Raw genomic sequence first — 14,288 nt, 5'->3', positions numbered from 1 at the left:
GTTAGGATGATGTACAAGGATCAATGTATCATATCCATGCAATAGGAAAGTTAGTTGACATTAATAAAAAGTTGTTCCCTTTGGCAATTGCATTATTCATATGTGGTCCATTGCAAGCAGAATACCAATTACTATAAAGTGTGGGGTGTATTCACATGATGGCACGGTGAAACCATACATATATACTTTGCCTCTACTTTTTCTGCTTTAGTAAAATATAATTACATGAAGGAAGAAAGGGACTTAGCTATGTATGGAGCACGAGCTTTTACTCTCTCTATATATATATATATACTTTTCATTTCACGAGCTTAAAAGTATGAAAGGAAAGTGAATGAATGAAGTTGGTTTCAACTCTCATCTTTCAAGGAAGATATTATTCAATAAAGTTGCAGTCCCTATCTATCTAGTGAATCATGCTAGAGCCTTCAAGGTAAGGGAAACATGATGCAAGAATAATCTCCATGGATCCTCTCAATCAAATCTTTACTATATTTTGTTCTTCCCAAAATTATTTGAATTTGAAATTATAAAATAGTCATATTTAAAAATAAAATACACTCGGTTTAAATTTACTAATTATTACTACTTTTATAGCTTCCATAAATTTGGTTACTGTGATGAGGCAACCAAATGCACAGGGTTTGGTGAAAGTACTGCCTAGTAAGGAAAAGTATCACTTATTTTTTAATGAAGTGCATCTTAATTGTGTAAAAGATTTCAAAACTTGACAGTAAAATTAGGTACTATATATAATAGACTGGGAATCAGACATTAATAAACATAACATAGGTTAACACATAAAGTAGGTTTTACAGGCAATCCAAGTCTTAGGCATCAAATATAGGAAATTAAAACAACAGCAGCCAACAAAATATGTCTTAAAAAGAGTTGGTGTTGGACACTTGCGGTTCCTAGACTTAAAACACATAATGTTTAAACAAAAGACCAGTTCATAAACATAAAGCAAATACAATGTGCATTCTCCTCTTCATTCAGCACCTTCCAAGCCACTACTCTTTCATAAGAGATTGGTCGCCCCATACTTGAAAGACATATACCACCTTGAAGGCATGCAAAGCCCTACAAAGCAAGAGAAATCAACACAATGATCTATAAAGAGAACTGTATAAAGCAACAAAAATGCTGCAATCTGAAAAATAAAATGAAAAGTACCTGTTGAATGATTTGGGGAAACTCTGAGCAGAGAATCTTTCTGCCATGATCATCAAATATCTTCTCTAGAGTTATATCCTGCAGTGCAACTAAGGTAGTCTCCAGCATGTCAAGCCCTGCTTGGTTTGCAAAAGTAAACACTGGCAATGCCTGCAAAAACCAAGTTTCAATGAATGCTCTTTCTAATTGGTAAATGATTAAAATAACTGGAAAGAATCAAAGTTGAAATCTGACTGTTATATTCTCTCAGGAGTTGCTTTAAGGTTTGAGAAATAGTGTTGTGAAATTGAAATAAATTCAAAGGATACCTTTAGAGTGCAGCACAATAGTGCATCCGAGTGATGCCACAATGACTTGAGAAGAGATTCGTTCCCCTCATTATTCGATTTAAGTAGCTCAACACCCAAGTAGCACCTACAAATTAGAACTGTCAAACATCATTCTAGTGTTTGAAATTGCAGCAGGAGAAACCAGAAATTCACTCAATGTGCAAATGCAATACATGTATCTATTAACTTATATGGATGTCTCGATCAATTGATTAATAATAAGAAAGGATCAGACACCAGAGATTATATATTAAAAACTGCAACATATCATGAATTGGTGCCACAAGTCCTTATTAAACACTTGGGCATGCACATGCCTAAAAAGAATTCAGTTCCTAATGTGAACATCTCACAGAATGTGAACCGCTGTACTAAGTTTCAGAACAGTGAAGGCAAATGACACGAGAATTTTACACACCTGTAGCTATTGCAGATCCAGCGAGCAAGAGTTTGTGCTTCAGGAGTGCCTAATGGTGTCCTAAGCCCAGCTTGTGAACTCAAATGAGAAGGTGAAAGCGCTAATGCTACCCTTTGGACTGATGATATAATGCTGCGAACATACTGGCGTGCCATGGAAGCTACATGCTCTTGCATATGGCTTTCAAATGCAAATTCAAATGCTATTGTCATCACAGATCTCACAGAGCCAGAATTTCCAGAAGTTTCATTCGAAGCTCTGTTTCCAGTGGGGCCAATATCCAGGGCAGATGCAAGGTCAAGGGTACGATTTGGATTGGATGCTTCCTGCAAATTTTGCATCACGATTTGAAAAGATAGAACCTTGTGAAAGATAAGATATTAAATACAAACAAAATATACTACTTCAACAATAATTGAGGCTAACCTTTCCAGAATCAAGAGGAATGATGCGAAATCCTGAAGGCAGAAGGGGGGCATCATCAGCGAAGGATGCATCAATTGGAGCAAAAATAAGTTCAGCACAGGTTCCAACAGCATTCTCATCCATTCCACTACATAGCTATCAAAATAAATTGAATAAACTGTAAGAAAGTATTCCAAATGGTGATTGGTGAGAAAATGACACTTCTTCCTGGACTCCACTAAGTGTCTATTAACAGAGAAAGAGAAGGGCCCCAAACCATAAACATTTTTCTCATAATAGATCATAGATAGATTAATACTTTGACTATAGACTTGGTCTACAATAACACATAGTATTCATGGCAATGTGTCGTCAGACGTGCATGCAATTAAGCTTTAAGCAACTCGGTTAAAAAAAAATCGATTCTAGCCAATTCTAACATACGAAGCCATCACACTACTTTTCTTTGAATTCCAATATGCAATCAAGTTTTACATGCTGCAAAGTGCAAATCAAGAAATAAACCAAATCCAAGGCTAAACATTAGAAGCACACCATATTTTATGGAAAATCAAAAGTGACTACAAAATCATTAAATAATCCAAATTGCGTCATATTACATGAGGGAAATGTGACCTCAAGTTATAATAAAGAACCTAAATGTTGGCTTCTACATCTTAGACTCACATCTAGCAAAATCATGCACATTAAGTATGTACCAGATGTTACAGGAGGAAGCAGTGAAACAAGCAACATGGGGAAAGAAACTGAAGAAACTCACTTGCAGAAGAAAGACTTCTCTGGGCATCATTGCTTCTTCAGGAGAATGAGCAATTCCTTCCAATTTAATCACTTCCAGAAACTACCATTAATTAAAAAAAAATTAAAAAGAAGTTAGAATAGATCAATCATATAATTCTTGTTTGTTATTACAGATTTTTACACCAATTTATTACCTCCTCATGCTCAATAGTGTGGGCTAGAGGAAGAATAACTTGACCCCCATAATTTCCTACGCGAGATCCTGATAAGCTGCAAGGACCAACTTTAATGGCAGCAGCTGAGTACGCATCCATGTTATTGTCTGCCCATTCTGACCTGTGCTCCCGCAGGAACCTTAGAAGAATGGCTGGAGGCACATTCTGAAGAAATGGAAGACAGCCATAAAAGAGAAACATCAGAGAAATATTAAAACTTAACAATGTCTCTGGTACATTTAATTAAGGAGAAGAGCATAATTAGAAAGGAGATAATAATTATCTTTAACTAGTGATGACAAGAGTGACACATGTTAAGGAATAGCTCAATACAAAAGCTTGATAACTGATCAACCAAGTCTTTGTATGTCCCTTTCGTAAGGCGTAATTTAGTCAACTAAGCAACTGATAGCCATTATATTGTAACAATTTGAATTCTGTGATTCTTTTTCAGTTTAACAAAAGCTAAACTGGTCATACAAAAAAAGTATTCTTGACATATAACTGTCTATAACATATTCCACAGCAATAAAATATTTTAGTTTATAACTTTAGGGAAACACAAGTGAAATTTCAAAGCATCCTGACCTGTAACAGCATTGAAGCTTTGGCACATAAAACTGCATTACTGACAGAAGGAAATCCATTGGCAAAGGAAAGATTCAGACCCATCAACTTGTCAGGTGATGAATTCACTAGAATTGTAACATCGTCAACACCATCATTACCAATCGTTGACCATCCCTCATCAGTAAATCCATTGAGTGCCTCATTGAAACCCCTACAAGAAAATCAATGAGTTTTCTAAATTTAGATACAATAGATATCCACCAGAGTGCCAGTAGAATTTTTACCGGCTCAGTCTCTGGCCAAGTGCTCGAAGAGCGGCTGGTCGTCTGCCCCACCCAGTGACATTAGACTGAGAAACTTCATGTGAAATCTGCCTTAGCTGACGTAGGGCCTGAATGGAATGAACAATGTAAACAACGCAAACATCTTTTTTATATAATATTGGAGCTCAGAAGATGATAAATTTAAATTTAAATTTCAGTAGGATCAGTAATAGCCATGGTTGTACTGTCAACATTAATACTGAAATACAATATCATACCGCCATTGTCGTCTTCTGAGCCAGCACCGTTGATGATTCGTACAGTGGACGCAATACTTCAGGAACACTCCAAGGCTAATAATAACATAAAAATTCCAAAATTATTTCTCAATTTTCTGTTAAATAAATACAAAAACAATAAAGCAACCAAGTTAAATTCATGTACCTCCAAATCCATATGATCAACAATATGAATGATGGAGCCACCTCCTTCACAAGGTCTTATCAGGTACCCACTAGGCAACATCTCTGCTCTAACAAAATGCTGCACAGGAGGCATGGTTGGACCATTTTGTGTATTCTTAAGAGACCTCTCACAGATCTACAGCAGGGCGGATAAGAATGATTATTATATATTTCAGGATTATGCAGTACAAATTTGGGCAAGACATTGGACATTGGAATGAGGTTAACCATAATATCTTGGTATAGACAAATCTTAAGAACATAATCTTATAAGTCACATACCACTAAGCTTCCATCTTCCAACACAGATGTGTAGCGCAGCAACCAGAAGTCGCGAGCAGGTGCCAACGTGGTTGGCGCATATAGCTGATCATCAAGGTGTAACACATGCGTATAAGAAGTTTGCTAGCAATCAAGTTACATTTTTTTTTTGGTGAACATCAATTAAGTTGCATAGAACCATCAGTCATATCTCATACTAATCAAGTTTAAATTTACCTGCATATAAAGCAGCTCAATGGTTCCACCATTTGCTGTGGGCAGCACATTCAGCACATCAACAGCTCGGCAATCACGGAACCATGAAGGTCGATCTTTGAGTATTTCTGCAACCTGAAAATTTTGTGGCTCATTATGTTGTGGAAGGACACAAGCAAGAAAACCAGTTTAGAAAGAACAAATTTCGAGCACTTACCCTTGTGGGTTCTAGACCCACCAGGCCGCAGGCTCGTGCTGCCACACCAGTGCAACCATGAGAAATAGCAACGATTCCAATGGAATCCGGACCAGGCTGTCACATAAGCAAAATGTAAGAAACAATATTCTAAAAATAGTTTGATCTTGCAAACACTTCCAATAGAATATGAACGTCATCCATGCCTCGTTCAAACATGAGAGAAAAAAAAACTGAAAATAACTAATTGCTTAACCAATATTAAGAGTTGTTAATTATTTCAGGGTTACCTTCATTCCAGGCATTTGGACCCACTCAACAGCAGTTCCAGTAGCCTTTGAAAGAAACTCTGCTAAAGTCTCTTCTGCAATGGACAAAAGCCTGGGAAGAATGACAGTGATTGAGTAAGGTCAAGCATGCACAAACAAATTTTTCCAGACAGAAACAATGACATAAATTGGTCCCAACAATCATTAATATTCCCACTAACCCTGCAGGACTTGCATCCCTTGGGGGATGCTGATTTGTCAAGCTGCGTTGACCACTAGTCACGGCGGATTCACAGCTTGTGTCTTTGGTTGGCAGAGAAGTCTGCAGAGCCAAAAAAAAAAATGAACGCCATTCTAATTGAATTCCAGTATGTAAAGCCATAAAGGATAACAGAGAATAAAATACTTCCTATAACCGGAGTTGCTAATATGACATCTAATTAATCAGAAAACCCTATAGATTAGGAAACTTGAAGAATGGAAACCGTTAACAGAAAAACTTCAAGGTAGTTTTAAACTAAAGTAAACCATTTGAACATAAATCTTACATTTTGGGTATGCTGACGAAAGTAGCCATTTTCATACACCAACTGAGAAACCTGCTTCTGCAACCTATCATTCTCCTCCATCAGCAGCTTGTTCATGGCTGTCAGTTTCCTATTCACAGCCTGAAGTCGCAAAGCCTCTTTCCTCTGCTTCTCCCTACATCTGAATCCACATACAATGTTAGCAGTTCCATCACCAAGTAACAGACTATTCATCAGAAAGGGGACAAAGAAATGGTTTTGATAATACCTTCTGTTCTGGAACCAAACTTTGATTTGCTTGGGCTCAATGTTGGAGAGAATGGGGCACTCGCGGATGAGCTGCTGGCGGCGAATGGAGCTGGGTTTGGGGCAGTCATGGTAGAGCCTCTCGAGGGCCTCAACCTGCTCAGGTGTGTAACGGACATACTTGCCGTTATCCAATCCTGGTTTACCATCCTTGCAGGACATTGACATCGCTACCTAACTACCCTCACAACTCACAAACAACAACAACAACAAATTCAACAGTGTCTTCACAAAACACCACCCCCCACCACACCAAACTTTGTTAACACTTCCAACTCACAACAAAGAAGCAAGCTTTACCCACCTTCTTCTATATACAGCTTCCAATAAATGATCTTTCAATGAGTAAGTAACTAAGTATACATTTTTTTTCCGGAGATCAGTGACTTGGAAGAAAACTTATGAAGAAAACAGCGACGATCTGAATCCCGGAATCATCCACCACAACCTCTCCTGAAGGAAAATCGAAAATCCAGAGACAGCTTGAAGAAAGAGATGATACTGCCGATTGGATTGAGGTGAAGAGCTCGGAAAACAGAGTGTTCCCTCCGAACCCTCAGGGATTCAGAAGGAGCTGAAACGAGACCACTCCACTCCACCGCCGATCTTCATCATCGTCGAAGTGAAACTTTTCGAAGCTCAGCTGATCTCGGAACCATCGCTTTCAAATAATCAAACAACCACCATAGAAACACAACAACGCAGTAATTGAGCTGGTAGCATCAAAGACGACGGAGAGAATTTAAAAAAAAAAAAACACCTTTTTTGGGGGGTTTCAGGGAAGTTGGTTGATTGGGGATTTGGGTTTGGGAATGAAAGGAAGACAAGAAAGAAACCCTAAAGTGAAACATTTGTTCTTTCACTTTCGGTTCAAATGGAGAACAGCGCCATCTCTTTTTTATTGTATGGACGAAAATGCCCTTATTCTCGCGGCTGTTCTGACAGTGAATTGCGCCTTCAAGAGTGTGGGTCCCGCCGCTTCCACTATCATTATCCCTATGTATTCCCTTAAATGCCCCCCATAGCTCCAACCTTCTTTTTCCTTGGTTCTCATTTACTTACTTCATTAATTGTTCTTAATTATTACTTGTAGTACTCATTATTACACTACATAGTACATACTTTTCTTTTTTGATTTATCACAGTATATGCCCATGCTACGCTTCAGTATTATAGTTGAACTAACTACTATAATTGTTTGCATCTTCAACTTAATTTAGCTACTTTGGATGGTATGTTAGATTTTCTCAACATTTTAAGGCAAATGCTATTTTGGAATGTCAAAAAATTAGACATCAAAAAACTATCATTCTTTATATATACTAATCATCTACCACATGAAATAAAATTAGATGTATTTAAAGGCAATTAATTACTAGAAAAATATTAACGCATTAGTAAATCATATATGTCATTTAAGTCACCAAAAAAAATCATATATGTCATCTAAGAAATTTTATTAATGCTAAAATCATGTACAAAGATTATATTTAGTCACTCACAAAATATTCTTCGTATTTCCTACATAGACAACCATGATGCATGCAAAAAAAGTATATAATTAATCGAAAATATTTGGTAATTAAAGAAAATGAGACAAAAACAACTATAATTTATCTTATTTAACATTTATAAATTATTATTACAATTAATTAATACTAAATAAATTAAATTTTAACTATTTTTAACTTAGTTTCCTAGCATTACAACTATTCTCCTCAACATAGATTTCATATATATCATTTAATTAATAATATTTGAGTGTATATATTATTAGAAGAATTTTGAATATATCAGAAACACTCGTATTTTAGTTATTTTAATCGTTGATTTAAATTATAAAATATATATATAATATATATTAATTAAAATTAACGGTTAAAATAACTAAAACACCGATATTTTCGATACACTTAAAATTTTTCTTATACTATATCGTTTCTTTAATTTTGATACTTGAGCATAGTTGGATACTTGGATATCTCATCCCCTGACCCTTGGCCTGTTGACCATGACCTATATATGTTACCCATTCTTGGGAATGCGAAGGGTAGTATTGGGAAGTGAGAATGAAATATGAAAGGATAGTGTAATGAGTGGAGATACAAATAATGGCAAAAAGGGTAAAATGGAAGAAAGTAGAGGGAGCAGAATGGAAGGATAGGATGGGATGATCAGAGTCTTAAAATACACAAAAGGCATGGCATTGTTATTGGCATTGGCATTGGCAATTGGCATGGTATAACGAGTTGAAGGTTGAAGAGCCAGGAAGGCTTTGTTTATGTTATTGTATGTGTGGGTCACACGGACACCATCATGACCTTTTAGCATGCGTATTATTCTTTTTAAATTTCATTTCATATTATTTATTTTCTCAAATATTTTACTGAGGTTAAATGAGAATCGGTATAGTATATATACGATGTGGCATATTATACCATAAGGTTAAATCATTGCATGACCATGATTGACAAGACATGTGACATTAGAGTGGTTGGTACCTGTATCCTACAAACATAGTGTAGTATTTGTATATATATATATACGTATTCTACAACTATTATTGCTACATCTTATGTAATGCATGTCTTGTGTCTACCCTTTTTGGCATTGTATATGAGATTCAAGAAATTGTATAAGAAAAAGAAAATGAAGAAGCAGCTGTAAGTAATAATTGGGAAGCGTTAAGAGCGCTGACATTTTGGTGTCACGCCATGGATAGATAGATTTTTAGTTGTGGTGGTGGTGTGTGTGCGTCATAGTTTGACCAAGTGAACCACAAAGGACTACTGCAACATACTGCTCTATAATCATTCATGCTTCTCTCTTTCTTTCTTTCTTGTTCGGTTTTATTCATTCTCAATTCATTGAATCAATCCAAGAAGACTCAACGCTACTTGCATTCATGTAATCATATATGGTTACATACGAATGCGACCTGCCTATCTAATACTATAGAGTATATACATACATAAGTAGGCTTTCTTTTTTTTATTCTTCATGAGAATAATCACGACTTCCACACTGTTCTTATATATGGGCCAAACCTCAATCATCACGTTTTCTTTTGCTTTTACAAGCACACCCTTCATTTTTTATTTTCTGGGCTTATGATCTTTTATCCAAAATCCTAATATCAGTTCATCAAACATAACATGGGCTGATGGGCCTGACAATACTTAACACAACCACTCAATAAAGTCCAAAAAAATTATGAGTTATTCTAGTAGTTAATTCACTAGTCTACTTAAATAAATAGGGGTAAACACGGATTGTATATGACCAAAATTTCAATACAATCCGTAAAATCATCGGATCGGATCCAATATCCGCTGTTTTTAAACTTGGATCCGATCCGTACATTTTCAGATCGAATCAGATATCGGATATATCCGCAAAACACAAAAAATATTTTTAAAAACTTATTTTTATTTAAAAAATATCAATAAAATTTATTTTTTCTATTCTTTTAAGGAAAAGTCTAGGGGGCCAGTAACTTTTGTGTTTTGTGGCCAGCAATTAACCATAAAAAAAAGTGAGTGATCTCCCACCATTAGATGTAATCTCACACCATTAAAAAGACTATTGATGACCAATTGATGGTTACAAAACACAAAAGTTGCTGCCCCCTAGCACTCCTCCTCTTTTAAATATGTTTACTTTTAATATTAAACATACTTTCTTAAATAATAAATTAAAAGAGTAAAGTATCGTTTTTGTCCCCAACATTTGGGGTAAATCCCAAAGTTGTCCCTAACATTTTCATCATTCTATTTAAGTCCTAACGTTTCACAATTGACTCAATGTTGTCCTGCCGTTAGGGATCGTTAACAGAATTGACGGCGGGACAAAATTGAGACAATTTTGAAACGTTAGGGACTTAAATAAGACAAAAACGTTGGGGACAAAAATGATACATAGAAATAAATTTTAATTTTATCCTTTAATAATATCAATTTTTTACTATACATAGTGCAGTTTCTTGTTTTTTTTTTTCTTTCTTAGTTTTTGTTTATTTTTCTTTTAAGTCACCAAAAAAAAGAAAGATAAAATTAAATTAAAATTTATTTTTATGTATCGTTTTTGTCCCTAACATTTTCGTTCTATTTAAGTCCCTAAGGTTTCAAAATCGTCTCAATTTTGTTCCGTCGTTAATTCTGTTAACGGAGCAGGACAACATTGAGTCAATTCTAAAACATTAGGGACAACTTTGGGACTTACCCCAAACGTTGGGGACAAAATCGATACTTTACTCTAAATTAAAATAATACAACGTATATAATAATTATTAGTTGAAATAAAACATAAAAAGAATATTTACTTATTTATTTCTTTATTTTTGCGGTTGCGGATAGGTGAATGTGCGAATTGAATCCAATCCATTAACTTTGCGGATCAGATCTATATCCACAATTTTCGGATCGGATTTGGATAAATATCGCGTAGATGCATATTAAATCTAATCAATGAACACTCCTATATGGATTCAAATCTTGTACAACAGCAACCCATTTGTTAATAGAGCCCCAATCCGCAACGAGCCTGTCGGCGTCGGTTTGGGAAGAAATAAAAAAAAGTCCAAAAAAGCATGAAGACACGATCATGTATATGTTCTTCTTGAAATAAAAAGCAAAGTGAAATGCCTTTTTTGTGTATTAATGGTTGCAAATGAAATTTGATCCGTATGCTCAATTTCATGTGCTGATGGAAAAACCAGATAGGGTTGAAAATAAGGGGGGAATTAGGAAAAAAGAAAGAGGAAAAGGTAAAAAAAAAATTGGTAGGAGGTAATAAATATTTGAAGCTACAGAGAAATCAATGGCCCAAGTTCTTGCTACCATTTCTCTTTGCCCATAATATAATACGTTATATTTGGGTCCGATGAAATAGAAGACGTCCGTTTAATCTTGAATCTAGATTTTTTGGGCTACGAGGATATTGTGGGCCATCTGATCTTGGGCTTATACTGTAACATATGGACTACTAACACTAGAGGTTGAAGCCCATGGTAGTCGATGACCAAAAAAAGCCCATGGCTGTGTGTTGACTGTTGACTACTTTCACTAGCCACGTGCCAATAATGCATGTGTCAGTCTTAGCGGACTATAGTAACGTGAGAAGATAAAGTATACTAAGTAGTAAGTACTAACGAGGGTAGAAAAGCACCATTAATTAAGTCAGATTAAAAGCAAAATAATATTGGTAGTAGTAGAAGAGGAATCTAGCTTCAAAATTTGGACACCATTGGTATTACCATAATAATGTGACTACTGCTACACTAGTACTATGGAAATGCATAATTGTGTTGAAGAGCTTTGCTTCTTGTTTTGCTACAATCATGGTGTGCCCAAAACTCTGAGGTAGCGTTTGTTTTGAAGTACTGAGACAGAGACTGAGAGACTGAGACTCAGTATCGTGTTTGTTAGTTCAGAGACTGGTACTAAAATTTCTGTCTCTGTCTCTAAAATTTCAGTATTTCAGTACCTCCAAAAAGTAGGGACACAGGGGACTGGAATTTTTAGAGATGAAGACTGAAACTTTAATAACATTTTATACCTAAAATACTTTCATTTCAATTAATTAATTCCAATTTTACCCTTTGTGCAAATTAAATTAGAGTTTTATTCTTGTTTCAATTCATGTCTCTCATTTTGCACCAAACAGAATACTGAGATTTATTTCAATCCCTGTCTCTTAGTCTCTGTCTCTCAGTCTCAGTCTTTCCGTCTCTGTCTCTCCACCAAACGCTACCTGAAGGACATGAAGCAGTGCGTTTGAGTGGGTCTCCGGTTGTTTTTATTCTGCAGCAATGACATCGCAGAAATTCACTATTAAATATTAATGGATTCAGAGTTTTGGTATGTGCAATAACTATTTTACAACTTACCAATTGCCAAAAGTTGCATATAAAATTACAAAAATATGAAAAACATGGAAACACCAATGTACTGAAATATGAAAATGACAGTTGGAAAATTGTCTTGTGTAGTAGATGGTTAATAATAAAACTAATTGATTGCAAATTACTTCATACATATGCACACATGTGCCTGAACTTTGATTATTGCCTTTTGTGTTTAGGCGAAGATGATCACGTGGTTGTTATTTATCGACCATAATTATAAGGTACTATGATCATTATTTTCCAAGTTGTAAAGTTTGGAGCCAACTACTCCACTTCTTGCTCCACAGCAGTAAAAGGAGCAACGGGCTAAGTTAATACTAACAGTAAAAGTTAACTACCATTGAAAAAGGAAAAAGTCTAGGGCAGCAATTTTATTAAATTTTGTACAGCATGTAACTATTAAAAAAAAAATAAGTTATTTCATCCCATTAAATAAAATTTCATACCATTAAAAACATCATTAATAACTACTTAAAGGTTACAAATCACAAAAATTGCTGTCCTTTTAAACCTTCTCTTAAAAAAAAAAAGAAAACAACAAAATAATAATAATAATGGAAGCGCATAATTAACTTTGCAGAACTTGCAAGTCAGTGACAGTGAGTTCCCTAGAGTAGAATACATTTTCTGCATGAGAAAAGATGCTCCTATATGATACCAAAATGTCAACTATGCCCTTACTTCACTCCTCAAAACCCCACCAGTAGCACCCCTCATCTCACTTCTCAGATAGTCTCTTTCTCAATTCTCACACCCAAAAAAAAAAAAATCTCATTCTCTCGTTTTTTTTTTAATGGAATTGCCGGAATACTTCATTGCGGGATATTTTGCCGCCACTCCGGACCAACTCTCGCCGGAGAAGCGTCACGCTGACCAGAAGCCCGGCGAGGTTTTCACCATTGACGACCTTCTCGACTTCTCCAACGCCAACACGGACGCTATCACATCTGACGGATTTTTCAACAATACCGCCGGAAACTCCACCGACGTCTCTGTCGTCACCGCCGTCGACAGCTGTAACTCCTCCATTTCCGGCAGCAGCTTCCGCTGCTTCGCCGGAGTGGATCCTCAATTCTCCGAAGAGTTCTGCGTTCCGGTAATTTTTCAAAAAAATTCCACAAACAACAAAAAATCAATTATACATATGAATCAAATTAATTATTATTTTCTTTATTTGTCTGTACAGTATGATGACGTGGCGGAACTGGAATGGCTCTCGAATTTCGTTGAAGAGTCCTTTCCGGCGGAGGAGGAGCTGAAAACTCTTCACCTTATCTCCGGCGTGAAGCCTCAGACACCTCAATCGTCTTCTTCTTCGGATGCTCGAAACGCACCGTTATTCCACCCCGAAACGCCTCTCCCAGCCAAGGCACGAAGCAAGCGCTCACGCGCCGCGCCTGGTGATTGGTCCACGCGCGTGGTTCGGGTTGTTAAAACGGACGCGGAGCAAAGGCCCGCGAAGAAGAGAGATGGGGCGAATTCCGAGGCATCGGGCCGAAAATGCCTGCACTGCGCGGCGGAACAGACGCCGCAGTGGCGAACTGGGCCCATGGGCCCAAAGACATTGTGCAATGCATGCGGGGTAAGGTATAAATCTGGGAGGTTAGTGCCGGAGTACCGGCCCGCTGCAAGCCCAACGTTTGTGTCGACGAAGCATTCAAATTCGCATAGGAAGGTGTTGGAGCTGAGGAGGCAGAAGGAGATGCAGCATCACCGTTTGATTGGTCAGAGTTCGGTTTTCGACATATCCAACGGTGAAGATTCGTATTTGATTCATCGCCACAACCGTCCAGATTATAGGAACGTCTAACTTAGCTTTCACCGTGGAGCCCTCTTTACATTTAACTTTTTCTTTTTAATTTCACTCTTTTTCAAAAGTTTTATAAGCTAAATTTGAAACTATAGAATTGTTCTCGTCTTTTTGGTACTACAAGTGAGTGCAACTCAAAAAAGCAAAAACTGCTGTATAATTAAAGGAGAATATAGTAGAGTTGTAGAAACTAGAT

General features: G+C 36.5%; 2 protein-coding genes across 3 annotated transcripts; one reads left to right on the top strand and one right to left on the bottom strand.

Annotated features, from left to right (window-relative positions):
* Window positions 753-7,225, bottom strand: LOC107612814 (homeobox-leucine zipper protein ATHB-15). Of its 2 annotated transcripts, XM_016314566.2 has the most exons (18): window positions 6,340-7,225; window positions 6,093-6,252; window positions 5,766-5,866; window positions 5,566-5,656; window positions 5,297-5,392; window positions 5,101-5,214; window positions 4,885-4,968; window positions 4,583-4,738; window positions 4,417-4,491; window positions 4,160-4,266; window positions 3,894-4,086; window positions 3,285-3,470; window positions 3,110-3,190; window positions 2,350-2,484; window positions 1,924-2,249; window positions 1,485-1,590; window positions 1,177-1,326; window positions 753-1,083 (listed from the first exon to the last, which is right to left on the bottom strand). In XM_016314566.2, the coding sequence occupies exons 1-18, from the start codon at window positions 6,543-6,545 to the stop codon at window positions 937-939; spliced, it is 2,514 nt and encodes an 837-aa protein (XP_016170052.1). In that variant the 5' UTR covers window positions 6,546-7,225; the 3' UTR covers window positions 753-936. The 2 variants fall into 2 exon arrangements, 1 of the variants encoding a protein (XP_016170052.1); XR_002351723.1 differs by lacking the exon at window positions 753-1,083 and having other exon boundaries at window positions 1,283-1,326; window positions 1,485-1,603.
* Window positions 12,870-14,275, top strand: LOC107612816 (GATA transcription factor 9). Its single transcript, XM_016314567.2, has 2 exons — window positions 12,870-13,378; window positions 13,469-14,275. The coding sequence occupies exons 1-2, from the start codon at window positions 13,076-13,078 to the stop codon at window positions 14,090-14,092; spliced, it is 927 nt and encodes a 308-aa protein (XP_016170053.1). The 5' UTR covers window positions 12,870-13,075; the 3' UTR covers window positions 14,093-14,275.

Source organism: Arachis ipaensis, chromosome B08 (genome assembly GCF_000816755.2).
Source record: "Arachis ipaensis cultivar K30076 chromosome B08, Araip1.1, whole genome shotgun sequence".
NCBI classification, from domain to species: domain Eukaryota; kingdom Viridiplantae; phylum Streptophyta; class Magnoliopsida; order Fabales; family Fabaceae; genus Arachis; species Arachis ipaensis.
The sequence above is the reverse complement of the archived record's forward strand: the minus strand, read 5'-3'. Positions and strand labels throughout refer to the sequence as shown.

Excerpts from the sequence above, each read along its gene's own strand:
- LOC107612814 (XM_016314566.2), bottom strand. The coding sequence starts at position 6,545 with ATGTCAATGTCCTGCAAGGATGGTAAACCAGGATTGGATAACGGCAAG. Across the intron at positions 4,087-4,159 it reads CTTGGCCAGAGACTGAGCCG|GGGTTTCAATGAGGCACTCA; the intron begins GTAAAAATTCTA and ends ATTTTCTTGTAG. Across the intron at positions 1,084-1,176 it reads TTCCCCAAATCATTCAACAG|GGCTTTGCATGCCTTCAAGG; the intron begins GTACTTTTCATT and ends CTTGCTTTGTAG.
- LOC107612816 (XM_016314567.2), top strand. The coding sequence starts at position 13,076 with ATGGAATTGCCGGAATACTTCATTGCGGGATATTTTGCCGCCACTCCG. Across the intron at positions 13,379-13,468 it reads CCGAAGAGTTCTGCGTTCCG|TATGATGACGTGGCGGAACT; the intron begins GTAATTTTTCAA and ends TTGTCTGTACAG.